The 27,882-nt window shown below is 47.2% G+C and overlaps 1 protein-coding gene across 4 annotated transcripts; it reads left to right on the top strand.

The window, feature by feature from the left end:
• Positions 1-27,863, top strand: SLC25A25 (solute carrier family 25 member 25). 4 transcript variants are annotated; one of them, XM_086624957.1, is made up of 11 exons: positions 1-288; positions 20,262-20,388; positions 20,477-20,564; positions 21,010-21,045; positions 21,347-21,458; positions 22,185-22,343; positions 23,103-23,255; positions 23,375-23,482; positions 23,730-23,897; positions 24,318-24,468; positions 25,338-27,863. In XM_086624957.1, the coding sequence occupies exons 1-11, from the start codon at positions 1-3 to the stop codon at positions 25,520-25,522; spliced, it is 1,575 nt and encodes a 524-aa protein (XP_086481083.1). In that variant the 3' UTR covers positions 25,523-27,863. The 4 variants fall into 4 exon arrangements, with proteins under 4 accessions (XP_086481083.1, XP_086481082.1, XP_086481085.1 ...); XM_086624959.1 differs by lacking the exon at positions 1-288 and adding an exon at positions 17,587-17,745; XM_086624956.1 differs by lacking the exon at positions 21,010-21,045.
• The last annotated feature ends 19 nt before the right edge of the window (positions 27,864-27,882 follow it).

Raw genomic sequence — 27,882 nt, 5'->3', positions numbered from 1 at the left:
ATGCCGGGCGCTCGGCGCTCGCTGGCCTCCCCGGTGGTGAGCGGCGTGCTCTGCCCCTGCGGGTCCCCGCGGGCCGCCGGCGCCGTGCCCGGCACGGCGGCGGAGGGCAGCGGCGGCGGGAACGCGAGCCCCTGCGGGCGCGCTCTGTGCGAGGCCTCCGAGCAGGACCGGCGCCTCCGCGCCCTCTTCCAGAAGCTCGACGTGAACCGCGACGGCGCGCTCTGCATCCACGATCTGGCCGTGGGGCTGGGCCGCCTCGGGCTGCACCGCACCGAGCTGGACCTTCTGGTGAGCGGCGGCGGGGGGCGGCGAGGCGGGCGGGGGAGGTTGTCCTGGCGGGGCCGAGCCGGGCTGGGTCCGGGCGCTCGTTCCCGGCGGGTGAGGAGGCGTCTGGCCGCCCTCCTCCCGCACCCTGAGCGCGAACGGGCGGTTGTGGGACCGGAGACGCCGCCGCTGCGTGTTGGGGCATTCCCGGGCGCTCCCCTCCAGCGACCCTGCGGACGGGAGCACTCAACCCGGAGGAATCGGCGTGCTTCCTACCTGTGGGCGTGTGCGGCGTTAACTGTGGAAATTTAAGATTGAAAACTTAACTCTTGGACAGGAAGACCCGTAAAAGAAAATCCTCTTTCTCCAGGTCCGAGTTCTAGGAAGCTCGGGTGCTTATTTAAATTTGTAAAAGACTTTTTTGGAAGGGGTAGGTGCAGCCAGGGTGTCGTGCAGTTTTCCTGGCATCATCATGTTTCCTCACATTAGTCTGTTTGGCACCGTGTGGCTACTCAAGTTTCTTGTCCGAGATGGCTTATACGTGCCGAGCTCACATGTCTATTTTAAGGGGTTTGAAATATCTCGAAAATGTAGTAAGGCTGCTGTATTTGTACAGTTTGCACATGGAATATACAAAATATACAGCGCACTGGCTTTCCATGTTAGTACTGGGAGCTGTGCCCTTGTGTGGTGCTGTACACTGACTGTTCTAGGCTTCAAGATTCAACGTGATGTTGCTCGATTTAACTGTAATTAGTGTAATTTACATCTGTATGAATCAGAGTAATGGGCGTGTCCTCAGTGCACAGTTTGTCCCTGCCTGGTGTCTTGTATTTTATATGCGGGACCATAAAAAGGCTGAGTATCCTGGGAAGAGAGCAGCTACTCGCAGGGGCGCAGTCAGGGATGTGCCATCTCAGAGTGCCCCAACAGTGCAGGAAGGAAGAAGAGTTTAAGAATAACTTGTGAGTCACTGAAAAGACATCTAATTCAAGTGAAAGTTTTTATTCTCTCCCTGTTCTGGGAGTTGTGCCCCAATTGATTTAAGTGCTTTAATTGCATGTATCCATCCTTTCCAGAGTTGCTAGTTTCTTTCTCACTTTGAATCTTAACTTCTAACCTTTCTTTTTTGGTTGGCATCTTTTTTGCTGCTGTGATGTATGAGAATTCTTTGGCAATGTGAAGATCTTGTGCAGGTTTAGTTGTGTAGTTTCTAAAAATAATGGTAGTGCCATGGTGATTTTCTGCTGTGTGCGTTTAGGTAATGAAGTCTGATTACACCATATAAATCACCTGTGCATGCCCTGTGAAATGCTGACCTGCTGCCACCCATGGGTGCTGCATCCTTAACTCTGGCAAAAGTTCCTCAGCCACCAGAACGTTCTGTGCTGACGCCTGTGTGCCTGTCTCGGTTTGCATTCCCTTTTCTTCCTGGGCATGTTATTCAATCCAGCCTGATGCTCTCCTGGCTAAGAGGGTGGACCATGAAACAAAATACGTTTTTACTTCCCAGCAGATAGTTCCTTTGCTTGCTGTGCTGTGGGAGCAGCTGAAAGGAACCGTTCTGCAGGGACTGGAACTGCTCTGTTGGAGGAAAGTGCTGTCTGGATGCTGCTTAACAGTCATAGAATCATAGAATGGTTTGAATTGGAAGGGACCTCAAAGATCATCTAGTTCCAACCTCCCTGCCATGGGCAGGGACACCCTCCACTACACCAGGTTGCTCAAAGCCTCATCCAACCTGGCCTTCAACACTTCCAGGGATGGGGCAGCCACAACTTCTCTGGGCAACCTGTTCCAGTGCCTCATCACCTTCAGAGGGAAGAATTTCTTCCTTAGATCTAATCTAAGTCTGCCCTCTTTCAGTTAAAGCCATTGCCCCTTGTCCTGTCACTACACGCCCTTTTATAAAAAGTCCCTCTCCAGCTTTCCTGTAGCCCCTTTAAGTACTGGAAGGCTGCTATAAGATCACCCCGGAGCCTTCTCTTCTCCAGGCTGAACAGCCCCAACTCTCTCAGCCTGTCTCCATAGCAGAGGTGCTCCAGCCCTCGGATCATCTTCGTGGCCTCCTCTGGACCTGCTCCAGCAGCTCCATGTCCTTCTTCTGTTGGGGACTCCAGAGCTGAACACAGTATTCCAGGTGGGGTCTCACCAGAGCAGAGCAGAGGGGCAGAGTCCTGTCTCTCTCCTGAAGCCCTGTCTGTCAGTATTGCTCCTCAGCCCTTCGCTTCCTCTGCCTTCTCTTCTGCTGCGCAGGAAGCGGATGGTTGGATGAATGGAGTTTGCAAAGCATTGTTAGTATCGCAGAGCATCCCCTTCAGCAGTGGGAAAAGTGTCCGTTAGGAATGAGGATGCAGGATTCAAAACTCTGAAGTGCCAGTTAAACATGTGGGAACAGTCCTTGGAGAGCTTAGAAAACTTCCGCATTGTGTAATTTTTAGGAAAACCAAATAAGCTTCCTGTTTCCCAGGCAGTTCTATTAATAAGTCATTCCTTTTTCCTGCCCCATCCGTAGCCAATAACGGCACCTTGACGCTTGGGGTAACTGATGTGAAGTCACACTCGAGAAAAGTGCTGAAGCGTCAAGATGAAAACCTTTTTAATGTCTCAGATGTGGTGTCTGGAGGCTGATTTAGTCATAAATCACATGGATTGCTTGTGATTAGTAAATTACTTTGTGGCTCTGCTGCGTTTTATTTTTCCTTCCATGCAATGGGACATTTGATATGGGAGTTAGCTTCTAACGTTCCGGAGATAAACAGAGAAAACACTAGACTCATAACGTGAGGTTATCGCCAGTCTGAGCTGAGAGTCGCCAGTCTCTTTGCGTCAGTAGGCTAAAAGTCCTTGTGGTAACAATAAGTGTTGGGCTGCAACTTGGAAAGAAAAGGAGCAATATTTTGGCTCCAACGCTTGAGAATTCTCGCTGAGATAAAACCCTTTGTAATGTTCTTGGAACATTGCTGCCTTCTGTTTTAGAGGTGGCCTTCTGTGGTGGGGCAGAGAAGGGCTTGTGCTCAGATGTTCTTTGAGGTGGAATTTGCTTATGTAAACAATACCTTTTTTTTAACTCGTGCTGTTATCTTTAAACCATTTGACCAAAACAGTGTGCCAAATGACTGAGGCTTCTAAAGAAATGCTTGTTTGTGCTGGTTAGCGTGAAGCAATTCGCGTACCTCACTGCTTGAGCAGCAAAGTGATAACCATGTGAAGAATTTTTTGAAGGCTTCCTTGTTCTGTGGTGTGAAGGGAGAGTCTTTCCTGCTAAATTACATCTACCTCTGGAATAGTCAATCTCCTGTTACTTTGCTCATAAAAATATTTATATAGACTTACAGAACTGGAAATAGGCACTTAATGGAAATATGGATGGTTGAACCTGAACTGTGTTTTCCACTTTGTATCTGCAGATGTTGTATTGTTGAAGGGCTGTATAATGGTGGTATCTGTGTATTTGCTAATATAATTGTTTTCCTACTGATCCCAATTCACTGCAGGGCTGGAGGCTGTTCTAAAACCTCATCTCTGCTGCCGAAGTACCAGACAGTTTGAACTGGTGGAGTTCATCCCAGATGCCTAGAGACAGACTGCAGTGGTGAACTTTATCTGCAGCTACCTCTTCTGTGGTGGTGTGGAGCGTCTTCTGGCAGACTAATTCTCTCAGCTTTAAGAAACAGAGCAAACATAACTCTTGTGTCTCTTCAGTCACAACTGTCCGGTTGCCTCTGCTGTAACGATGATGTCCTCCTTGGCCTTGTGGTGCTTTCTTCTCCTGAGTTTGTATATGTGACTGCCTATTTCTCCCCTGGTATCAGCTTCCCCACCTGCAAACACATCGGCTTCCATTCTGCTGAAATCTTCACTCCTGCTTTCATCACCTCTTTCTTAGCCTGGTATCTCCTCTTTGATCTTCAAGTTCTGGCTGTCCAAACTCCCCCACAAGTTCTGTTGTTGGCTTTTCATGTGTGCTGAAGAAGCATAACTGCACTGCTGCAGCTGGACTCTGCAGCCTTCTGTTTGCTTCGGGCCTCTCCTCTGGACTACTTTGCTGTTTAAGTATGTCCCTGGACTCTTCCAGCTGTCAGAGAACGCTGTATCCATGCTGTTCTGGGATGGTTGATCAGCTAGCTCTTTCGCAAGCGACTTCATGGATGGATTGAGAAACTCTTTCTATTGTACTGGTTGCAATTGTAAAACAGTTTAATCTTCTTTCTGATCAATACTTTTTCTTCTGTCATGATGTCATTTAATTGTTCCTTCCAGACTCTTTATTTCTGTGACCATTTTACTCTCCAAAACTTTTGACTACTCTGTATTATACTGTGTGTAACGTACTAAAATTCTCAGCAACTGTAAGGGGCAGAGGAAGCAAGGAATCTTTTCTGTGTGATTCTTTCACCTCTTTTCCAGCCACAGTCATCTGGAAAAGGAGAGGCTGTGTTTTTATTGCTTTACAGAAGTCTGTTTATGGCAAAAAGAACAAAATTCTAATACTGTTCTGTAATCTAGACTGAATTATCTTTCCAAACCTGTACACATTTAGGTACAACATCTTTACTGTTTATGTGTCTTGAATCCGGCTGGGGCAGTCATGGAGCTTCTAGCCAGGTTGTCTTAACTTACCATGAAGGGTTGAGCAACATAAGGTCATGCCAAATAAATGAAAAATGAAGCAGTGTTACAGTTTGAAATTCCAGTTGATACCCTTCTGTTGAAAGGTATTTGCCAGCAGCTTCTCAACTGCCCATCTCCCGACTAATCCCAAAGGACAGATGTGGATACCCTGAACCAGTTTAACACAAGGTGAAACTGCTTTCAATAACATGTTAAATAATACCACACGTTTATGTATAATGTGCATTTAAAATAGCCAGCAAAAAAGATCGTATTTGCTGGGCCTGTAGGGAGTGGCAGCCTGTTCTTGCTCTTTGTAAATTATGAAATGTGTGGTTTGGTGAAGGCCCTGTTCTCATGCGCTTGGGAACCCTGGTGCAAGAGCAGAACTGTAGATGGTTTAGTTGTAGATAAAGCCTTTAAATCTGTGGTAAGTGGATGAGTTAGTGTGAATTCTGGGTTCTGTTACCTTCTCTAATTTAGGCATGCTAAAGACGCAAATGAACTCTATAAATCAGCCAAATGAGTTCTTGACAGCCACTGCAAAGACTTTGAGAAGAAATAAAGGGATTGGCTTTGGCGCAAGGAGACTTCTCAGCACAGTGTCAGTTATTCATAGACTTGGCCAGCAGCCTCCTGACGCGAGAGCGGTGCTGGGCTGGAGGGGGTGCTGTGACAGTGACTGTCAGGGAAGCTGGCTGGTGTGCCTGCCGCCTGTGTCCCTTGCTCTGCCTGCACCTAGAGGTCTTACCGGGAGGGCAGAGGAGAGGGATGCTGGAGACCAGGGAGTCTTGCACCTCAACAGTGGAAGTCTTTACTCAAGTAAAGACTTTGCTTGGTCTCCGGTTATCAGATGTGCCTTAGTGTGATTAATGTATTAAACTGGCAGTGCGTGTCCACTCGGTGTTCAAAGAGGTAAATTAGGAGCGAGTTCTCGGGTGCAAACATATACAAGAGAAACTCACTCTTGCATAAATTCACCTTGCACATAAACAAACAGTCGTGGATTAGGCAAGTGTTGCTTTATGTTCGTGTACGTACAGGACTGGGCATATAACTCTTGAGAGATGCAATCTTGGGACATTCCTCCAGGATCGTTTTTTGTCCTACCTCGCAGCAGATTGGAGAAGCCTGGTGGTTCTCAGGTTTATTTAGCCAGAAACCTAGTCCTGTTGGCAGAGTGATCATGAAGGATGGATATTGGCTGCACTCTGTAAGACGTAGATGCAACTTTGACTCGAGCGTATCAGTTTTAAATGTTGACGTTGTGCGAGAGTCTCCCTTGCAGAAAGGCATCCTGCGCGTCACTGGTCTCGCAGTGTTGTGTTTCCCGCAGCATGGCGCGTATCCTGAACTCTGCAGTGAAGTGCCTGCCTGTCAGATCCCCAGAGCCTGAGTGAACTGAAACAACAAAACTGATCCAAAGAAACTGGCTGTGCCTCTGTGGAATATGCAGCATGTTTTGGTCTTTCAACACGAGTTCTGTGGGGCATTATTTAGTGACCAGGGCGAGATGCCTTGATAAGTAGTGGAAAATGTCTCCGTATCCTCAGCCTTACTGGATTATTAGTCAGATTACTGAGATAAGGGCAGGTAAAAAAACCTCAGGACTTCAGTATACCTACTGATTCTTTTATTTTTTTAAGAAACAAAACCAATGATGACTCTGGCTGAATATAGAGCAGAACCCTTAGATGGTTGACAAGTATTAATAAAATGACATCAAAGCCGTAATAAGGATTTGGTCTCCTGTTTGAGAGCCCTACAAAATGGTGCTGCTGCAGTTCCGTGCTCTCTGTTTCATATATTATAACATGATAAGATGTTGAGAGAAGGGGGAGGGATTTTTTTTCTTTCAGACCTACTTGTAGCAAATGGTAAATGAGTCTTTGTTCTTGTTCATGTCCTATTGCTATATTTGTCCCTCTGAATGTGGGACATGAGTGCACTTTAATGATGCCCCAGGCTTTGTCTCGGGTGGAGAAGCGTAGCTGTGATAACAAGTGCCAATGTAGAAAGGCAAGGGAGACGTCGTCGTTTTTCTAAGTTACGTGCAGCCAGCTGCAGGGAAGTTTCTGGCAGTTAAAGTGGCTTTCGGTGGAGAATTCTGCTGTAAGAGAAATTGTTGAAATTTTTAGATCATGAGTTGCTTGGAAAGGCAAAGCTGTTTGGTATGTGAGTCTGCATCGTTTAGCCTAAGGAGCACAGGGGCTGTGTGAGAGCAAGCCCGGGCCCAGGCTGCCGGAGGGCCATCATTTCTCCCTAGCTATTTTCCTGGTCAACTTTCTAGCACAGCAAGAAGACGACTTTCTTATTTCTGAGTACTAAGGATGCCCTTTCTCTTAGTCAATCCCTGGTTCTTCCTGCGATACAGCACAGCCTCGATGGAACTCGCTGTTCTGGGCAATGGCTGCACGTTTCCCCCTCCCTGGCCAGCTCTCTCTGTATCCCTGTGTTAGGCACTGGCTCCCAGTTGCCTCGGTATATCAACTAGAATAGCCAGTCCCTTACGGCAGGGTTCCTGTAACGAGGTGACCTGGGTTTCTTTGTAGTGTTCAGTGAACTATAATGTATCCCCTTAACATATTAATGTAGTTGAATGTTTATGCAGCAGCAGCCAAGATATTTTGATTTTATGTCGTGGTGCAAGAAGCACCGTGCCAGGTTAACTTCGGCTTTCTGAAAAGTGGGAAGTTCTGACGTTTTTGTCTTTCAGAAATTACATTTGAAAAGATAAGAGGTGGTCGAAAGAATCATGGTGGCCCATCCCAGTGCTATCTCTGGGTGGCACTGTGTAGGCAGCACTCCTCGGCGTGCTTCCAGGACAGCTCCCAAAGGAGATGAGTCACAGCTGATTCCTGCGGGGTCACCTAAGGAACTGGAGACACGAGACGCGACCGCACTGCCAGCTTTTCCGGCACCGGAGGAGGAGAAGGGTCGTTGCTCCGAGCACAGCTCCCTTCCCTCTGCCGCCCCTTTCTTTTTCATCCTCCCTCCCGCATTTTTTAGGTGTTAGCTAGTTGTCTGGTGATGAGGATCAGATTCTTGCTGGAAAATGCTGCGTGTTCACTCAGAAGTCTTCTAGAAGCCACCTAAAAGCAAATGGTCTGAGTCTGAATTTCTGTCCAGTACTACCAGGCTGGAAAGGGGAAATGCCCATTTGAAAACTGGAGTTTCAGACTTAGCAGGTACTAAGATGTGGCCTGTGCGATGTGGCTGAAGACGATACAAGATACCTTGTGTTTGCTGCTTAAAACAGAACCTCCCTCTGACAACTTGTAGTACTGAGGAAAAGATTGTTTTAATTAAGCAAAACACGTCACTCTTGCTCTTTCCTTTCTTTGTCTCTGTTTGTATAGATTACACGACTTTGTTGTTGTCTTCTCCTCTGTCTATCTAATGACTATCCATTTTGGTGGTGTAGGACTCTTGACACCAGCTGCCACAGGTGCCTTCTGTCCCCAGTGACTGGTGTGCTGGCCCGGGGCGAGCTTTTGGATCAGTCCTGGTGCTTTTCTGCCTTCAAAATCCTGTGCTTGATTGATGGAAACAGCTGGAATGGGAGGGCTGACTGTCTCCTAATAAAGCCTAGGTTGGGAAAGCCGTTTCGGTGTGACCTAGGTATTCGCTTGTGATTTCTAGAAAAAGTGAGTTTTTGTTCTTCATCCGTTCCTTTGTGTCACCGTTCAGGCTGGACTCATGGTATTTATTGCATCTTTTCTGACGTGTGAATGATTTGCTTCGTGATGGTGTTGGTAGGGTAATACTTTTCCTACAAATTCCCTGTAGGAGAGCAGTTGTTTTGCCTCTAGCTATAATCATCTTGCTCTTACTAAGTTTATTATTCTGACCTAATAAAATTCCCCACTTGGTAAAAAAAATGCCTTTTTTTTTTCTTCCCCAAAATGTGATTAGAAAAGTCTGTCTGTTCTCAAGGAGCTGTGTGCATTGGTGTGGTGGCAGCATTCCTCTGAGATTTCCTTTAGCGAGGACAAAGGCCAAGGAAGCATTGCTGAGCTTCTGCTTTAATTGCACCCCAGGCATATAATTTCTTGCACAAATTACTATTTTACTATGCAGTCTGCACAAACAAAGGAAGATGGGATCCCTGCCATGCACGCACCACTAAAGCTAATGCTGTGCAGAGAAACTGTAAGAAATAGTGTCAGGCAGCATCAGCTGGTGTGACGGGTCCTTGTGAGTAGCAGCCCAGCGTTAAGTGATCGCTGAGGACAAATCTGAAGTCCTGCTCAGGTGCTTTGCCTTCTGTTTCATGGCCCGTAGCTCCGTAGCGGTGGTGCCAGTCTGCCTGCTGTCGCTGCAGGCAGCTCTAATGCCCTTTCACGCTTTTTTGGACCCCATCCATGAGTAGCCTCAACTGGTTACCCCAGCAGAAAGCTCTGTAATTTTTGTCTGGGTCAATGAGGTAGTCAGAGGAGCATGGGAACAAGGTAAGTGCAGAGCAGGTGTGTGAGATGACTTCTTTTAGTGGCAGTAAGCTTCACATGGGTTCACTGCTGCGTGTGGAACAACAGCCTTGGGCTAATAGAAGCTGATTTTGAAGAACCTTGCCCAGTTCAGAAAATTTGCTTTGTTCCTCCTCTGGCTTTCAAAGGTCATCTTAAGGGATCTGATTTGCTGTGGTTTAGAAAGTAGTTTAGCTCTTGTGCTTGTACTTGTGATGACTGGCAACAACTTAAGGAGTTGAGACATGACAAAAATTCCTTGCTCTTTTCTGCCTGTGCCTGAGCCTGGGCTTCGGAGTACATCCCAACTAGAACTGGGCTGTGCCATTCCTCAGAGAGGGACAGGGCTTTCCCCACACCCTCAACCCAGCCTTACTGCCTCTGAATTTTGTAAATTTGTTCTGGTTTGTTGATTTTTTTGTACGTGTCAAGTTTTAAGGTAAAAAACTTAGTTGCATACTGTATGTAGACCTTATGATTAAGCAGCATTTTTTTCTTCTTAAGTAATTCTGAAATGTATTTGCAGAAGAATTCTTTTTTTAATATGTTGTCTTCTATGTACTTGTCTCTCACTTTTTCCATTACTCAGGTTGGTTAAAGGAATTCAACATTAGCAAGTTCCCAAGTGTATGTTTAGTGTTCTTCCGCTCAAATGTATTTGCAAATTGGCTACTTAAAGCTTGCAGTGCTGCCAGGATTTTGGATTTTGTTTTACAGATATTCAATATGAAAATACAAGTTTCCTACAGTTTGTCACTCTCAAAAGCTGAAAACGGAGGTCCTGTGCTCTCTGTGGATCTTGCTGTGCTACTGTGGGTCGGGAGCCTTGGCTGATGGAAGCTGTAGTCTGTACTTATTTATTCTGCGTGTTAAAAACCTCAAACTGTTCTTGTTTGGGAAGTGACCATGCAGTGCCCTCTGTAGACGCAAAAGGCAGGTAAGAATCTAGGACTACAAAGTAAGTTGTTGGTACTTTAAAATGGAAAATAAGCCCTTACTGTCTCCATCCTGCTGTTGTCTGCCACGTGTGGGCTGCTTGGTTCCACCAGGGTGGGTTGACTTTTTTGGTGGTGCCCTGGTTGGGAGGCCGATAGCCGCAGCCTTACAGCTGGGGCTGTGAGCAATTGCTGCTGTGACAGCAGAGGGAAACACAGGATTTCTTGCAGAAATTCAGGGGATGTCATGTGTTCTGTGCCTATATATTGCTATATACTTGCAGTCCTGCTCTGGCTAATCCTGCCCTTGCCTGTACGGTTACAGGCTCATTCAGCAGAACTCGGCCTGTTTGACTAATGGGCAATAGTTTAACTACAGCATTTTAGATCTTGCGTAGATGAATAGCTGTAAACGCTGTGCGAGCGTGTCCGTGTCGCTGCAGAAGCACAATGCAGCACCAAAGAGCTATTGTAGTGACGGATGAGACTATAATAGACTAGGGAGAGAGGGTGCAGTTAGAGGTTAATTCAGCCACGGCTGGGAAAAGCCGGATTCTCTCCGGAGAACCATCTGCTGCTCTAACAAAGAGCTGCAGCCGAAGCTGCTGAGCCCCGGGAGCGGGTACATACACGCCTTGGACAGTCTTGCGCAGCCGAATTGCTTCAGGGCTGTGGCATCAGCGGTCCGGACGGCTGCCCTGCCCGTACCTGCCCGATGGAGCTGGCAGGCGCGCTCCTCTGCGGGATGCCTGCTGTGCCGAGGGCGCGCTCCCGGCCGGCTGCGCGCGCTGCCTTGCTCCGGAGCACCGCAGTGTTGGGAGCCAGGATTGGCTGGGCACTGCTGCAGTGGGGATGCAGCCTGGGTGTTCGGCATCGCTGCTCGTCTGATGTGCCGTTAGGATGAGCCGGGACGCGCGGGTTAATTGGCAGCTCTGAGAAGCTTCTCTTGGAGAGGTTCATTTTTAGCTTTCTTCTTAAGCGTGGCGTCTCGGCTTCTCTGTCCAAGCAGTCTCCGAAGCTCAGCGTCTCGGCTTCTCCATGCCAGGGGTCTTGTGCTTTGTCTGTTGCCATCAGATTTCTGAGGCTCTGGTACAATGAGCTGCTTGTCAGGCCAGGCACGACTGCAGTAGCAGCAATTTCAAAAGGCAGGAAGCGTCCGCAGGAGCGGTCTGTAAAGAATCTGAGCCCGTGGAGTCGCTGGGTTGAACCTCCTGCTGGTTGCCGTGCTGGTTGCCGTGCCGATTCCCATCTTGGGGGTGCTTGGTAGTGCTGTCACATCATCCTTGGCAACGGGCAGCTCCTGAGCACACAGGGTTTCCCTGCCTGGGACACTCGCTGGAGCAGCAATGCTGCAGACCTTTTGGCGTTTTCTGTCTAGCTTCCTTCCCAGGGCCATATGCCAAGGTCCTGCAGATGGAAAAGAGGATGAGGCCAGAAACACCACCCCACTTCCAGGCCCCGGGGAGAAAGGGCCAAAGATGTTGGGGAAGCCACAGGACAGAGGGACTGGTCCCACTGAAAGGAGACCAACTATCCTACTGGTGGTTGGACCCGCAGAGCATTTTCCAAAGGTAACGGGATATCCAGGGGCTTGAGGAGGGGTTGGCGCACATGACGGCGGAGTGTGTGGTCTGCCGGGAGTAGGGGTGTTGCAGGTGGAGTGTGCAAGTAGCTGGGGGGGTGTGTGTGCATTTGGGGAGGGGGGAGAGGAACAGGAAAAGGAAGCAGGGTCCAATGCATGTGCTTGCTAGAAGAATGTGGGAGGACCAGGGGAATGACTGCGAAGAGAGGAGGTGATCTAACCTTTCAGACATTGTGTTCAAAGGGGGAAAAATTGCTGTTTAGGGGCAAGGGGGAATACGGGGGTCTCGAAGGTTCCTGGGCAACTTGTAAGAGGCACGACTGAGAGGGCAGGGAATGATAATGCAGGTTAGTGGCGAGTCCCACCCCTGCACAGGAGACTGGCAAAGAATCAAACAAATCCTAAAATGTTCTGGAGTCAGTCTTGGTAATTTGGCAAGCCTCTGGAAAAGCTAGCATGTTTTGAGCAAATGAGTAACTGGCTGTATTATTTGAATGGCACAGCCCGGAAGAGAGGAAAGCCTGTCCCTGGGGAGCGGGTGGCATAAGGGAGAGACTAAAATGCTCGTGAGGATGGGAAGTTCCCGGGGGGTGGGAGAGTGGGGAGGTGGTGGATGCACACAATTGGCGGAGAAGAAATGGTGAGGCTTTGTCTGCGGGGAGGCGAACAAAAGCTGCTTAATTTAGTGCCTGGGCTCCTAGCACAGTGCTGGCTGACTGCGGTTCTGGTTTATTTTTGATGGGGAGGGAACACTGTCTGTCTGTCCTGAGGATGGTGCAGTCAGCTCTGACTACATGGGGTTTGAAACCAAGGGTGTGACCTGGGATTAGGAGAGGAGGAGTTGGGCATAACCCCTGCAAGTGGTGGGAGCTTGGGATAATACTAAAGGGCTGCAGCAGGGGGTAGGGGTGCGTGACTTGCAGGATCCAGCTTGTTTGACGGAATCGAGAACGGTTGTTGCTGTAAGATTTCTTTCTAAAATGGGGGGTGAACAAGTTCGAGTTGTGGAGGGGATGAATGTCCTTTCTGCTGCCGTTTTGAACGGAAACAGGCAGGGTAGCATTTTGCATTCTGGGGAGCAGAGACCACTCCCTGCTTGAATCAGACTGGAAAATCTGCAGGCGCTTTTGCCTTCATCCCTCTCGTTAGCAGTTAGCACTGTGCGTCCTCTTCAGAAAGAGGAGCGTGTGCATGTTGAGAAGAAGAGAACTTCTGTGCACAGAGATTGAAGGAGGACAGAGGCTCAGAACTGAAGGAGGTTGTGATGAAAACCTTGAAAGCGTAGGACTGAAAACCTTTGGTGTCTTCCAGGGAACAATGGTCCCTCAGTGAGGGAGAGTCCATCTGTTCACACCTGTGAATGAAGCTTCTTCTGAGAGCTGATACCGATCTCCTCTTGCCTCTGTGACCCTGGGAAGTTTTGCTGCGTAGAAACCCTAAAATTGGCTAACGGAGAAAATACCTAGAGGATAAGGATGTGGTAAAATGGAGTTATTGCAGCTTAGGAAGTAACTGCCCATCTGCTAGGAGGTCATGACTGTGTAATTTTAGCCTGTCCTGACTGTAAAGTAACACGCAGCGTATATAAAGCTCTTCTGCTGAGGATTATGCAGATAGTTTTACCTTGCAGTTCGGACCGGCTGATGCTGCATCCAGCCGTCGTGGCTCAGCTGACGGACAGTAACTTGTTAAGCTGCAATGACTTGTTTGTGCTTGATCAGATATCTGTGTTCTGATCACCTGTCTGAAGGAGGAGTGTTGCAAAAAGTCTTGTACAGCCTTAGGGATAGATTATAAACCACTGTGAGCAAACAGAATTATTTGGTGTTTAAAGAAAATGTGGGGGACACGCGGCTTCTGTTCTCTGCCACTGAACATCTGTGACCTTGGGAGAAGTAAGTCTCTTGACTGATATGCCGCTTTGTTTTGTAAAAACACCTGTAACACATCTCTGCTAAAAACACACAACATATCATGCCTGATACTTGGGTTACTGTAAGGAATTTACATGTATCAATAAATTTGACTTGAGGTGCTTCCTAGCTCTGTCTCTTCAGCCTTCATGTTGTAATCGGCGTGTTTCTGCGCAGATCCTTGCTTGAAGGTGACGATTTCAACATGAGGCTGTTTCTGCAAATGTGGGAGAAAATATTGGTTGCAAATGTGATGCGTTGGCCCCTTGGTGTGTGTACACAGGAGAGGGATATGATCTGCCCCTGATACCACCATCTGGACTTGTAACTTTGGATCTGTGTGTTGTCAGTGGAACAGGTCACTGTTCCTGGTCACCTTTGTGTCAGATACCATGTAGTGTTGTCTGCCTTCCCCGGTCTCTATCCTTCCGCTTGCGCAGCCTTGGCTGGCTGCAGCTCTTTACTCTGCTGGGATCTCTTAAATGATTAACTCCCCTCCTTCCTACACTTTACACTTTGTTTGTGTTTTGAGAGGACTTTCTGTACTGTACAATTAATTATAAGCTAGTTTCCAGAAATTAAAAAATATCAAGTCAGCAGAACCTAGTGAAAACTTGGAGCAGTAGTGGTTCTCTCTCTGGCCCATGGTGTACTCGCTCAGGAAGCTGTTTTGCCTGTGAAGGAGGATGTTAGTTATGTGGCTGTGACGCTCACTGGCACTTGGTATTTTTAGAGACTTTTTTTTTTAGCAAAGTGAATTCAAAATTAAACAGCATACTTTCCTGCTCCTTGTATGGCTGCATCCTCGCATTCTTTGGGAGGTACCTTCTGGAACTGATGCAGTAAACCGGTGATGAAGCAGATGCCTAGAAGAATACAAATGACTTGGAAAGGTTAACACTGGAATGGCAGGGTGTTGAAACTGGTAACTCACGCCGCATTTAAATAAGACCCAAATCCTATAAATAAAATGAAAATGAGTTTGCAGTTCCCTTGATGGCAAGAAAAGTGAGCCTTCTGTAGAGGGAAGATGACCCACTAGCATTCCCTTTAGCAGAGGCGGGTATTAGCTAGGCTGGCTTCACATCACGAAAAACGTGTAGGTCCAGCTCTGGCTTCATTGGCAGAATTGGTGGATGGAGGAAACATCAGGGAGGAGTGACTTGAAAGGACTGACTTTGTTTGGACTCTGTGCCGTGTCCTTGGTTTGATCAGGAATACAGTGCGAATGAGGGATGCACTGTCGGCAGTGTACGGCCACACATGCTGCAGGGGCTCGGGGCGCGGGACCGGCTGCGTGTGCTGAGACTTGGGTGGTGACCCCGTGCTAGTTGTGTTCAAGCACACTGATCCCTGCAGCTTTGGAGAGCTGTCTTGCTTTCGGGTACTTCGGGTTTACCAGGATTCTTTTAGGTGAAATCGAAATACTTGTTAATGCCTGTTTAAGTTCCTTTTGTCATTATAACCAGAATTGCTGGTATAAACTTCATTCACAATCTGTCTCTCCTTGTTAGCTCGCTGTCCTGTAATGAATACCCTGCTTAAAATCAGCTTTCCTAACCTCATTACCTTTCTCCTTTCCTCTGACGTAGGTAGTAGGGCTTTTTTCCTAAAATGTGTAGATTTTGCCTTTTGTCTCTGGCTGCCAACTCTAGACAGAGTTTATTAGGAAAATCTGCATCATGTTGGCATAGCAACTGAGCTGCCAAGCAGCTCTAATAGGGATGCTGGCAACTCGTGGGAAGGACTACGGAGGATCTTAAGGCTTGGTGGGGCAAATCTGAGTTACGTTTGTTCACTTACTACCTGGAGCTGGGGGAGCTGCTCGCCTTGGTCAGGCTGCTGAAGGCGTTTGCTTTTGGCCGGTGGTGTGTGGCGTCAGGGTGCTGCTTGCAGTGAGACTCGGCTCGGTGGGAAGGCTGGGGTGTGCTGTTGGTGTGCGTGTGGTGAGCTGCTGCTGCGGCTGATCTTTAAGAGGATCTGGAGGCCCTGAGAAGATCCTGTTTTTGTGCGGAGAGACGTCAGCAGGGAGTAGGTTAAGCCTGGTTAGGTAACGTGGCAGTAGTGCTGTGGTAGGTGAGGTGCCTGGGGGAGGGCGTAGGAAACCGTTGTAGGTCACAATTCTCAAGGGTACCAAATTGCTGCGGGTCATGATCTATTAAGCTTTTTAAAAAAATATTAAAATCCTTGAAATAAAGCCCCAGATTAAATATTCCCAGTTCCTGTGATTGACATGCAGCTCCACAAACAGCTTGTTACAGACCTTGGCTTTTCTTGAAATCTAAAGAACAAAATACCACGGTAAAGATGTAAAGGCCCCTTGTCACATTAGGATCTGAGAAGGGGAGTGCTTATTGGAATTTGCACTGGCCAGACAGTGTTTAAACAGAGCAAACACAAGAAAATGTTGCTGTGTCTGCAGTGGTGGGGAAAGCTGTTCACTGCGCTGGCTTAAACCAGTTCAGCAAACATGCTGTGTTACTTCAAGTGCAGGCGGGTTTATAGTGTTTTGGTTCTTGGCTGTGGGTTTTTGCATCTTCCTTGTGTGATAGCTTCTCAGTGACAAACATCAAGACTATATCTTAAAATTCAGGTTAACAATCAATGGTTCTGTACTGAGTATTGTTACCTGCTGCGCTTCTTTGGCACTCTCGCTGTAGTGCGGGGTGTTATCCCGTACATCAGACTCCACTAAATGCTCGGGAGCCTGTAATTATATCTGCATTAAATGATGCATGTGCCACACTCCCTCTTCAGCCTGGCTTGCTCCTGATGAAAGCTCAGGAATGTGCTTATAAAGCGATTAAATTGTAAATAGTAGAAACTGGAAAATGTTGTTCTGCCTGGACCGCTTCTCATGATAGCGCGTATCCGACTGTGATGTTTAATTGTAGTTGGGAGAGGAAGAAAATCTAGTAAGCTGTTGTCCTTGCTGTGTGGATGCTTAACTAGGAGGCTTTGAAGCAGCTGGGTCTGGTTTGAAGCCTGCCCTTGATTTTGGTGGTTTTCTGGGTATCTGGCACAATGGCAAACCTTCTCCTACAGGCTGTATTGCCTCCTGTATTAGTAACTCTGGAGTACTCCAGAGGAGATCTTGGTATGCAGGGACTGCCTGCTCCAAGCTGGCTCAGGTGTTTTTGGGAGAACTTGCATCAAGGCCAATCAACTCTAGCATAGCAAGGTTGGGTAATTCTTGACTATTTATTAAGGTGGAATTTTGAGGGTTTTTGCTTAAGCTGGATATCCCAAACATGTATGAAAGGAGTAAATGGGTGGCATCCTGCTCTTACAGTGTTTTAGAGGAAGAATTTTGGGAAGAGGAAGACAGTGAAAATCCTCCTGTGTTGTGTGGTGGGAGAGATTATGATCAAGACTGGTCCCTACTGTGCTGTGTGTCTGAGCCCCTGGAGTGCTGAGCACAGGATCAGAAAGCAGCGATGGGATGTAAGGAACAGCAAGTGAGCGTCTTAAACGTTGACCAAAGCCGCTTGGGTTGAATGAGATGCCTGGTAAGAGTTAACGTGTGGAGAGCGTGATGTAAGGTCTCTGGGCTTAATGAGAGCCTGGGGTTGAGCAATGGGAGGCAGCTCGCATGTGGGCTGGGTGGGAGTGTACAGCCGTGGCTTCCCTTTTTAGTAGAAGGGCAGGGCTTGTAGAGCCAATCCCACCGGAGCCGGCTTTGCTCATAGGCATGTGTCATGAGACTTCCTGGCATTTCCTTTCTTCTACGCACTGAAATTAGCTCAGGGGAGTCATTCAGTTTTACTTCTCGGCCAGTCTGAGCAGAGCAGCTGAGTCTCCGGCTCAGAAAGATGCTCTGCCTCTGTCTGTATGTGCCGGTGTTCGGGGAGTCACAGGCGGAGTTTGAATACTTTGAGTCGAAGGGGCTGCCAGCTGAACTCAAATCGATCTTCCGACTCAGCCTCTTCATTCCTTCCCAGGAGTTCTCCACCTACCGCCAGTGGAAGCAGGTATGGCCCCGAGGGAGGAACGGGAGGGAGCGAGCTATGGAGGGGTGGTCTCCAGCACCCTGAGTAGCTGGTTGGAGCGGGAGAAGTTTGTGACGGCTCTGTCGTAATAGCTGGGTACAGCGTGGATGTGTTTCTTGTGCTCCTTGGCAGGGATTGCTGAAGCAGCGTGGAGTGGACTTTGTTCTTTTTGATTCTTTTGGTTTGAATTCGATGAGATCTCGGTGCTTCTAAGACTGTTTAAACCGGTTGATTTGATGCAAGTTAAATAGAAAAGGGGGTTTTCCAAACTATGGATTTTTCTGCTTTAACTGGTCTGCTTAAATACGACTTTTCACATCCTCTTCCTTTTCCTCCTTCTTAAACCCTTCCGCCCGTCCCCCTTCTGATGGGAGGTGTGTAATCCAGTGTCAGCTTGAGCGGATGCAGGTCTCGCCCCGGTGGAGGTGAGCAGGTCTGTGCTGTGAGCTGGGGGAAGTTGTGCAAGAGCCTTTCCCTGTGCTGCAGAAGGGAGATGCGCTGAATGTGCCAAGCGCTCCGTCCAACTCTGTATCACACCATTGCTTTCAGCCTGCTGGCGTGATTTTTGTGGCCAGGCTGAAGCTGGGTAGGCTTTTCATACCTTTATGCAGGCACAGGAACGTGGGGTGCAGCAGGCTTTAAGACATGTGAGATCCCAAAGCGTGCTGCAGGGGCTGCGTGTTACGCGGGTGACCATAGAAACGTCTGCAGCCAGGATAGCTGTTAGTGAGCAGTTCTGTCTTCAGGGATTTCATCTTTGCTGTTAAAGGCGAAGAGCTGCAGGCAGGTACTTCCTCATATCTCTGGAGAAGATGCCGGGAGCTTGGCTTTCTCATGCTTCACATGTGTGTTGCGGGTTGCTGCTCGACAGGTGTGCAGTGTTTTTGCTTTGTGATCGTGGAGGAAGGCAGCTAGCAGAGCAAGGCAGCTTTTACTGCCTGTGGTCTCTGTTCACTCATTGCACATCTCTGCGGTTGTTAAGGACGTGCTGGGAGAACGGCAGTTGCACAGTCACATCTCTCTTACAGTGCCTCCGAATTTTTTAATGCCTGTCAACTGGTGGGGGGTTGCCAGTCAGGGAAGCCCTGATTCAGCTGTTCAAGGCCAATCTGCTGACATGCGAGGGATGTTGGTCTATCTTTAGCTTACAAGTTGCATGTGAGGTGTCATATCTGAACTTTACAACAGTCATATGATAAATTGCAGGTTGAGAATAGTGGGCACACCTCAAAGGTCAGGGCAGCTGGGACAGCACTTTCTTATTTAAGGTTTGTAAAACGATTAAGGATAATCCTGATAGTATTAGGGCTAAAGTAACAGGACTTGGTGGGGCAAGAGAGAGAGAGTTTTAATAGTGAAGTATTTAGTATTAAAGTAATTTAAAATGGCGTTGAAACAAAAGCTTGAGGCTTATGGATGGGACTGGTGGTCTTAGGCTGAAGAAATATCACAATAAGCTTAGGTTTGCCTGTTAACCTTTGAAATTTAAATATTGAAGAAAATATTAGTGAACAGAAGGTTAGCCAAGTGTTTGATCCCGTCTCAGAGCTTCCTTAACAACCCACCTGCTGCTCACATGAATGTTACAAGGATTAAACCAAAAATGTAGGTAACGCAGTAGGCTGAATCACACCTCATTTAGTGTTGCTCACTGATTCATGTTGAAGGAGACTTACAGGCTGTCAAAGGCAAGTGACTGAACAAGAAGGGGAATAGGAACTCCCTGAGCCACATTCTTGTAGCTTGGAGATCATCTCATGTCAACAAGTAGCCATGTGCCCTTAGATAGGACAGTCCCATCTGCTATTGCCCCATGCTGGAGTGAGTTAATTAGTCGTTTACCTTGTCCTGGATGTCTGGCACAGAGTCTGATCTTGATCTTAGCTTTGTCCTACTAAGAACATTTTCTTGTTCTATATGCATCTCATGGAAACTTCTATAATTAAAGCACATAGCTCCAGGGTGCCTAAACCAGTTCATAGGGGTTTTTATCTTTGGCTATGTCCACTAGAGCTCGACAGGCTTTTTCTGGTTGGAGTTAGTTATTGCCAGAGGGAGCTTACTTCTCTAAGGATCATAGTAGGCATGAAATTCCTTCTCTTGTTCAGGTTTTTTATTACCTGAAGTTTTGTGATTCATTTATATGCAAATCTATTGCCTCATACTTAGTTCAGGAACCTCTGCAAGGGCTTTGTAAGGTGTTAATCAAGATACAGGACTGAGATTAGACACATGATACTGGCAGAATATCCCTGGTAGAAGCATGAAGCATTTCATCTGTGTAACTAACTTGGGGAGACAGTTGCCTGGAATCAGATGACTTTCCTACACTACTGCTTTGCTCAAATTTCTTTGAGGAATTATTGTAGTTCTGTTGACTGTTTTCTGGAGGAAAAGTCAGAGTCGTGTAGGAAATGATCTTTAAATACAGTAGAAGAAGGGGCAGATCTATCTGAATGAACAAAGGAACTGACAGTTTTTGCTTGTTTTCTGAACAGAAAATTGTGAAGGCTGGAGACAAGGACCTGGATGGACAGCTGGATTTTGAGGAGTTTGTTCATTATCTCCAAGATCATGAGAAGAAGCTGAGACTGGTCTTCAAGAGTTTGGATAAGAAGAATGACGGTAAACACCTTTCTCATGCTCACGAATAGACTATGGCATGTGTTAGCTTGTAATACATATGTTTGAGCTCCCTACCTTATCTCTGCAGGCCGTATTGATGCCCAGGAGATTGTACAGTCTCTTCGGGACCTGGGAGTCAAGATTTCTGAACAGCAGGCTGAGAAAATACTGAAGAGGTGAGGATTCAGCTGGGTCTTCTGTTTTACTGTTGAGTGGGTTAGAAGGAAACGTAGGGACATGGAACCCATCTCCTCTTTCTACCTTGTACATGCTTTCCAGACACTTCAGCTCCTCCCTTTTTGCCTATTACTCTTCATTTTGATTTTTTTTTCCATGAATTCACACTTCTTGTCATGCATTATGGAGAGTTAGTGTCAGAATCTCTGATCTTCTTGACCCGTTGTGTGGGGAAGTGCTTGCATTTGAGCTGCTTTGCATCCCTGTCTGATTGTCCTGCTACCCTGAGCTTGCTGCTTTGGAGAAGGACTGTGCAGTTGCTCTTTGGAAATGCTGAGTGCTTTATGCATGTGGCACTAACATGTTAACAACCACTTATTTGTGCTGTTTTTTCCTCTTTCTTTCCTCTGCTACCTTCCCTCTGTCTGTTTGCCTGTGTGTCAGAATAAGGACGGGACACTTCTGGGGTCCTGTCACCTAGTAAGTATTCTTTTCCCTTCAGTGTCAGTTATGTCCCTGAGTTTGGTAGGAGGGGGTGCAACTTCTCCTGTGGGTCAGTTAAGGGGGAGAGAGAGGGGAGGAAAACGGGAGCCCGCTTCTACCTCTTGCAGTGTTTGGTGAATAGAATATTTCCTAGCTTTGTCTTGTGTCTCTTTAGAAATCTTTTAGTAGTTGCTTTGCAAAGCTTTTTTTCGTGTAGGCCTGAATAATCAAAGGGAAGGGGAGGAGGAATTTGTCACCCAGTGGGAGTCTGTACTCATCTAATGATAAATCTTTTTAGCATGGATAAAAATGGGACGATGACAATTGATTGGAACGAGTGGCGAGACTATCACCTGCTGCACCCAGTGGAGAACATTCCTGAAATCATCCTGTACTGGAAGCACTCCACGGTAAGAAATGGTTCCTCTGCAACAGGTCTTGGCCTTTCCCCAGCTTCTCAGTCAGTCCTGACCCCCAGGAGCTGCTATCGGAGGTGCCTATCTTTCTCTTCATGGTTCAATAGCTGCCTTGTAGCCTAGAAACCCAATTGCTTCCTGTCCTGCCCTGTTATCTTGCCACCTATCACTGCCATGGCTTCTGAAGCCTCTGGCACAGGTGATAACAACTGCATGTTCTGCAAGAAGATGAGGGTTTTCACTTGGCTTGCACCTCTGAGAGTTCATACCAGTGGCCAGCCCCTGCTGGTTCAGGACCTGTTAAGACTAGAAACTGATTTGACATGCAGTCATCCTTCCTGGAGATATTTAAATAGCATGTAACGAGATTAAACTGGCTGCGAGCCTGGAAGGTTCCAGAGAAGTCCAGCTTTTTTGCCGTGCAGCAGCTCTCAGTTGGTCATTTTGTTCCTTACTGTGATCTGCAGTGTTTTAATGCAGACAAATATTCAGCAGTTGCCAGATTCTTGGGCAGAAATCTCTGAATATGAAGGTTCTCCCTGTGATGTACTATAGCAGTGGCAGTTCCTGTGGGCAGACACAGCAGTTAATGGCTATAAGTAAGCTGCTGACTTGGAATAAGCATATCCCATACTTCAGCATTTAAGACTGATAGAGCAATAAAACTTTGGCAGGATCACTGGCTGATGAAACATTTCTCAACACCTTATACTTCCTCAGATCTTTGATGTAGGAGAGAATTTGACTGTCCCTGATGAGTTCACCGTGGAAGAGAGGCAGACAGGGATGTGGTGGAGACATCTGGTTGCAGGTGGAGGTGCAGGTGCCGTGTCCAGAACCTGTACAGCTCCCTTGGACCGCTTGAAAGTGCTCATGCAGGTATGATGGAGCAGTTCCAGTTTGTTTGAATACCCAGGCAGATTCCTTTAATGTTCTTGGATGCCTAGGAGTGACAGTGTTCATCAACGCAGTATGGGGCCTCTCGCTGGGATTAATCTCTTGCTCTCTAATTGCTCTTATGTTGCTATTTTTGAAAGCTTTTTGGATTATTTGAATGATCAAAGTCATGTTAAGAAGTTATTCTTCATTAACTAGAAAAAATAGAATCTTTTGGGAGATAGACATGTGAAAACTGTCAATAGAGAACTTTGTGGATTAGAGCACTGGAAAAACTTGGGTTTTGGTGAAACAGATTCAACTCTTGTGTTTGGGGGAGAGACCTTGAGGCCTGAAGTGGTTGTGGTGGTCAGCTGGCAGAGCATGTACTCAGTATCAGTATTATCAGTGTTAGAAAGGAGTTACAGAAACTTGATTTTAGCCTGCTTTGTCGCTGTACCTGCTTTTGAGCCAGCAGAGAAGTTTATCCTGGGTAACTGATCCTACACTAGGTATGGGAGTTGCCTATTTAAGCTTTTCCCCTACTCCAGAGGGAAATATTGATTAGATTCATTAGTTAACACTAGACTTTGCAAAAAAGAAAAGCTTGCTTTCCTACTGTAGAAGTTATCTGGAAGGGATTAAAGCCTTGGCAAATCTCTGGGTAAATAAAAAAAGTGCCCTTTTGTCCCTGGATTATGCAAAAACGTAACACTGTCGTAATCAGGACTGGAACTAATCCAAGCTCTCTCTCTCTTCCAGGTTCATGCCTCCCGCAGTAACAACATGTGCATCGTTGGTGGTTTTACTCAAATGATCCGAGAGGGTGGCCCAAGGTCACTGTGGCGAGGGAATGGCATCAATGTGTTGAAGATTGCACCGGAATCTGCCATTAAGTTCATGGCCTATGAGCAGGTGAGTGAAAGGACACAGAGAAGTCTGGCTGCAGAAGGGTTTGCAGGAGGACAAGCTGAAAAGAAGACAGCTGAGATAGATCAGTGCGCTCAACATCTGTCTCTTCTTGGCTTCTACAGATCAAGCGGTTCATTGGTACTGACCAAGAAATGCTGAGGATTCACGAGCGGCTGTTAGCTGGTTCTCTGGCTGGGGCCATTGCACAGAGCAGCATCTACCCAATGGAGGTGAGGCAGGTGGCTGATAGTCCAGCCCTTGAGGGATCATGGCAAGGTGCTGAGATGGGGAAATGTGGGTGGAACACCAGCTCTGGTAGCTCGATTACTGAGTTCTTGGAGATGAAACCAAATACTACTGCTCGCATGACGCTTGCTGTAGTCCTGACCATCTTGCTCTTAGGGATGACATTGTCTATATGTTTTTCTCCTGTTGATTCTCCTGTAGAACTTCAAGGCATTTCTTGTTGTCTTCTAGGTTCTGAAAACACGGATGGCTCTAAGGAAGACAGGACAATATTCAGGCATGCTGGATTGTGCTAAAAACATCCTTTCAAAGGAAGGAATGGCTGCCTTCTACAAAGGCTACATCCCCAACATGCTGGGAATCATTCCGTACGCTGGTATTGACCTGGCGGTCTATGAGGTATGAAGTCTTTAATCTCCTGTAGGGCTGTGCTGCTTGTGTGGCTTTATCACTGCCAGACCCGTCAGTTACTACAGGAGTTTAAGTAACTTTCAAAACTTTCCCAGTCAACTTTAAGGGCCACAGATGGACTTTTAGCCAAAATGGCCTAAAAGATAAACCAGTAGTGATCCTCCTTTCCTAGTCATCATCATGCATGGTCCCTTGCTTCTTTTTTTTTATGAGAAAATTCCATCAGAAAGTTAAAGAAGGGTTTTTCCCCGGGCCCTTCAGTAGCAGTAGCTCAAAAAGATGGGAGAAGCCTAGTGCTTCTGGCTGAAATTGCACGTAGCTTTCTGGGCCTTTATGCTAGATCTCTTATGTAATATGATATTCTTTTGATTGCCTCTTCACTGATAATGCGTGTCTTGTTCCTTTCAGACACTAAAAAATGCCTGGTTGCAACGCTATGCTGTCAACAGTGCTGACCCTGGAGTCTTTGTTCTGCTGGCTTGTGGCACCATCTCCAGTACCTGCGGACAACTTGCCAGTTACCCACTGGCTCTTGTGAGGACACGCATGCAGGCCCAAGGTGAGAACTTCTGGGAACTGTGGGAGCTCCTGTCATGGTCTCTGAGCAGGATAAAGGTCCTCTGGTGTAAACATTGCAACAACAGCCTTAACTGGCCTGCGCAGCTGAGCCGTTTGCCACGCTGCAGGAGGACAGTGGACTTTGTGCTGCCCTTAGCATCTAGGGCCAAGCACCTCCAGGACAGAGGGTTCTGTTTTGGTCAGATCAGGACTTGGAGCTAAGGGTGGTCTGCAGAGTGGTTTGAGAAAATGGCTGTGACATGCAGCATGGCTATGGCTTGCTGAGAAGTTAAATGTGGTCCCCCATGAAATACTTTTGCTCTGCGAACATCCACAGGAAGCTCTTGAATCACAATCGAGGGCTGGAGCACCTCTGCTATGAAGACAGGCTGAGAGAGTTGGGGCTGTTCAGCCTGGAGAAGAGAAGGCTCTGGGGACACCTTCTAGCAGCCTTCCAGTACTTAAAGGGGGCCTACAGGAAAGCTGGAGAGGGACTTTTGACAAGGGCATGTAGTGACAGGACAAGGGGCAATGGTTTTAAACTGAAAGAGGGGAGATTCAGATTGGATATAAGGAAGAAATTCTTCCCTCTGAGGGTGATGAGGCACTGGAACAGGTTGCCCAGAGAAGCTGTGGCTGCCCCATCCCTGGAAGTGAAGTGTTGAAGGCCAGGTTGGATGAGGCTTTGAGCAACCTGGTGTAGTGGAGGTTGTCCCTGCCCATGGCAGGGGAGCTGGAACTAGATGATCTTTGAGGTCCCTTCCAACCCAAACCATTCTATGATTTTATAACTGTTCTTTGAGACAGGGTTACCTTAGAGTGTTTTCACCACATAGGCTGTATTATTTATTGTGGCTTTCCCTGTTGCAGCTTCAGTGGAGGGTGCTCCGGAAGTGACAATGCGGGGACTGTTTAAACACATTCTGAAGACAGAGGGAGCGTTTGGCCTTTACCGGGGTCTGGCACCGAACTTTATGAAGGTGATTCCAGCTGTAAGCATCAGCTACGTGGTTTATGAAAACTTGAAGATGACTCTGGGCGTGCAGTCACGGTGACCAGGAGATGCCGAGGACTTTGGACTCTGAAATCTTGGGGTGCAATCCCAAGACATACAGCCATCTCTCATTCTGTGAATGTGTTGACACTAAGCTGACTAAGCAAAGCTGTGAAATCTCAGATAGTTTGTGAGTCGGGGGGAGGGGAGGATCTGACGTCCTTTGCCATCTTGCTACTCAGAGCTCCACATAAACCATCATGTGGTCCTTTTTGTTGGACCTTTTGGGAGAACCAGGAGGTAAACTCCTGGGAGAATCTTAAGGCGTGAGTTGTGGAGGTCAGTTCCCAGCCATATGGCAGAGTAGCAAAGATTTGGGTAACAGGTCTGCTTTCAGCGTATTGTGTGTGCAGAGCCGTTTGCCTGCAGATGAGCACCTTCTGACTTGCTGGAAGAGCTTCTTTTTCCATTCAGAGAGCTTCTTTTTCCATTCAGTTATTTAACTTCCTACCTGTTGTTTAAATTTGTACAAACCTCGTGTAGGAGCTGCTGCCACACCAGGCTTGTTATTATGTTTACATATATTCCTTTGGGTAGGAGACATTCATGTTCTGCTTCCAAGACTTTGACATGAAATGTAACTTTGAACTATACTGGTTTTGAGGGCTGGTGGGCAGTTTATCCAGTCAGGCTGAAGGTTACTTAGGCCAGCCTGATGAAGAATTAGGATTATTTATTTTTTATAGATTGAAGTGTGTCTCTTAAATCCACTAACAAGATGCACTTACTAACAGAAGCAGCAGACTAGAGCCTGCATGCCTGTATCCTTTGCATGCCGGGATTGGCTTGTCTTATACTCAGCAGGGGCTTGGAAAGGGGAAGGCTTGCCCTGGATGGACTGGCACCTTGATGCATGGCTTTAGTGAGCAAAACCAATATTTCACAGCTCCTGTGCAGTTGTGCTCCCAGCACGACACGAGAGCCTCTGTGCAGTGTTGCATGGACCTCTGAATTCCATTCTGCCTGGTGCCGAGGATAGCTGGTGGACCTTTTCCAAACCCCGTGCCTCCGCTGCTAGCTATCTCTTTAGACCTCTTTGTAGATCAATGTTCAGGTTTGCATTAGCGGGATGGAGTCCCCAAACCAGGAGTATGTCTGCTGTGGGAAGGGGTGTTCGGGTGAGGGGCTGGTTGTCACTGGGAGAGGTGAGCTTTCAGCCCTGAAGATGTGCTTGCTGTTCTTTCAAAGGGTGCTTTTCGTAAGGCTAAGGGAAAGAGGTGGCTTTAAAACTTCTCTGACTGCATTATGGGCTACTTCAGTTGATGGGATCTGGCTTCTGAGGCCTGGGAGATCCTCATCCAACTTTTCATTTTGGGCAAAATGGACCAGCGTTGCATTCCACTGTTTTACTGCTTCAAGCATATTTATTTTGTATTTATTTGAACAGAGTTATGTCAGACTATTTTTATAGACTTGTTTAAATATTGTTACTGTGCTTGTATTTCTCCTGTTTTAAAGAGTTCTCTATTTGTTTTCTTACATCACACAGCTGAGTTGTGGGAAGGGTTCGCTAAAGTTGCTTGTGTACCTTCCCTTTGGGGCTTGAGCTGCCTTTCCCACGTCCTTGGTTGTTGCTGGAGGACCTCAGCCCAGAGAAATTCTGTAGCAAGAAGCCATAGGAGAGAAGGGAGCTGGTGAGGAAGCCGTACCTTGGGAGGAGGGGAGAGGGTGCACTGGGAGGCTCGCCTTGTTTTGGAATTGCCTCTGTGCACAGCTGAAAGGGTTTCAGGTGGATGGCTGAAGTTGGGAAGTAGAAGGTCTGTGTATGTTGGATGTCACAATGGCTAATTGAGAGCAATCTTGGGGAATTTTTGGTAAGGAGGGAGGAGAGAAATCTCAGGGACTAAAGAAAATACAAGTTTCCAGAGAGCTGGAAGGAAACTTGCACTCGGACACAAGCTGCTGCAATTGTGCTTTGAGGCTGAATCAGCAGACCCTGCTGCTGAACCAGGGCTCTTCACATGCAAACAGGCACCCTGGAGAGGTGTGTGAGAAACCAGAAAAGGATTTACTAGCACTCAGCAGCTGCTTTTTGCTGACAGATTTTGGTGGTTCATGGAGTGTCTTCCAGGAGAGGCTCTGCCTTGCCTGTCCAGTGCTGTCAGTAGTTAGCCACACGGAAATCTAACCAGTCTGGATTAGTGATATGATTTTTTTCCACCCCCCACCTTCTTGAGACCTGTCATAAATTCTGCAGTGGCTCCTTCCTACCAGTGTGGCCTAATGGGAATATGAATATCAGAATGCAAAAATCAATGCAAAATGACAACCATCTTTGTAGCTGTAACCACAAATTGTTATAATGCAAATCTAACTCGGATTCTTCATGTAGGGAACAGTCTGCTAATAAAGGTCTGTCAA

This window comes from Tauraco erythrolophus, chromosome 22 (genome assembly GCF_009769465.1).
Source record: "Tauraco erythrolophus isolate bTauEry1 chromosome 22, bTauEry1.pri, whole genome shotgun sequence".
Taxonomy (NCBI): domain Eukaryota; kingdom Metazoa; phylum Chordata; class Aves; order Musophagiformes; family Musophagidae; genus Tauraco; species Tauraco erythrolophus.
This window is presented reverse-complemented; position numbering and strand designations above follow the sequence as displayed.

Excerpts from the sequence above, each read along its gene's own strand:
- SLC25A25 (XM_086624957.1), top strand. The coding sequence starts at position 1 with ATGCCGGGCGCTCGGCGCTCGCTGGCCTCCCCGGTGGTGAGCGGCGTG. Across the intron at positions 23,483-23,729 it reads GCAGCATCTACCCAATGGAG|GTTCTGAAAACACGGATGGC; the intron begins GTGAGGCAGGTG and ends GTTGTCTTCTAG. Across the intron at positions 24,469-25,337 it reads GACACGCATGCAGGCCCAAG|CTTCAGTGGAGGGTGCTCCG; the intron begins GTGAGAACTTCT and ends TCCCTGTTGCAG.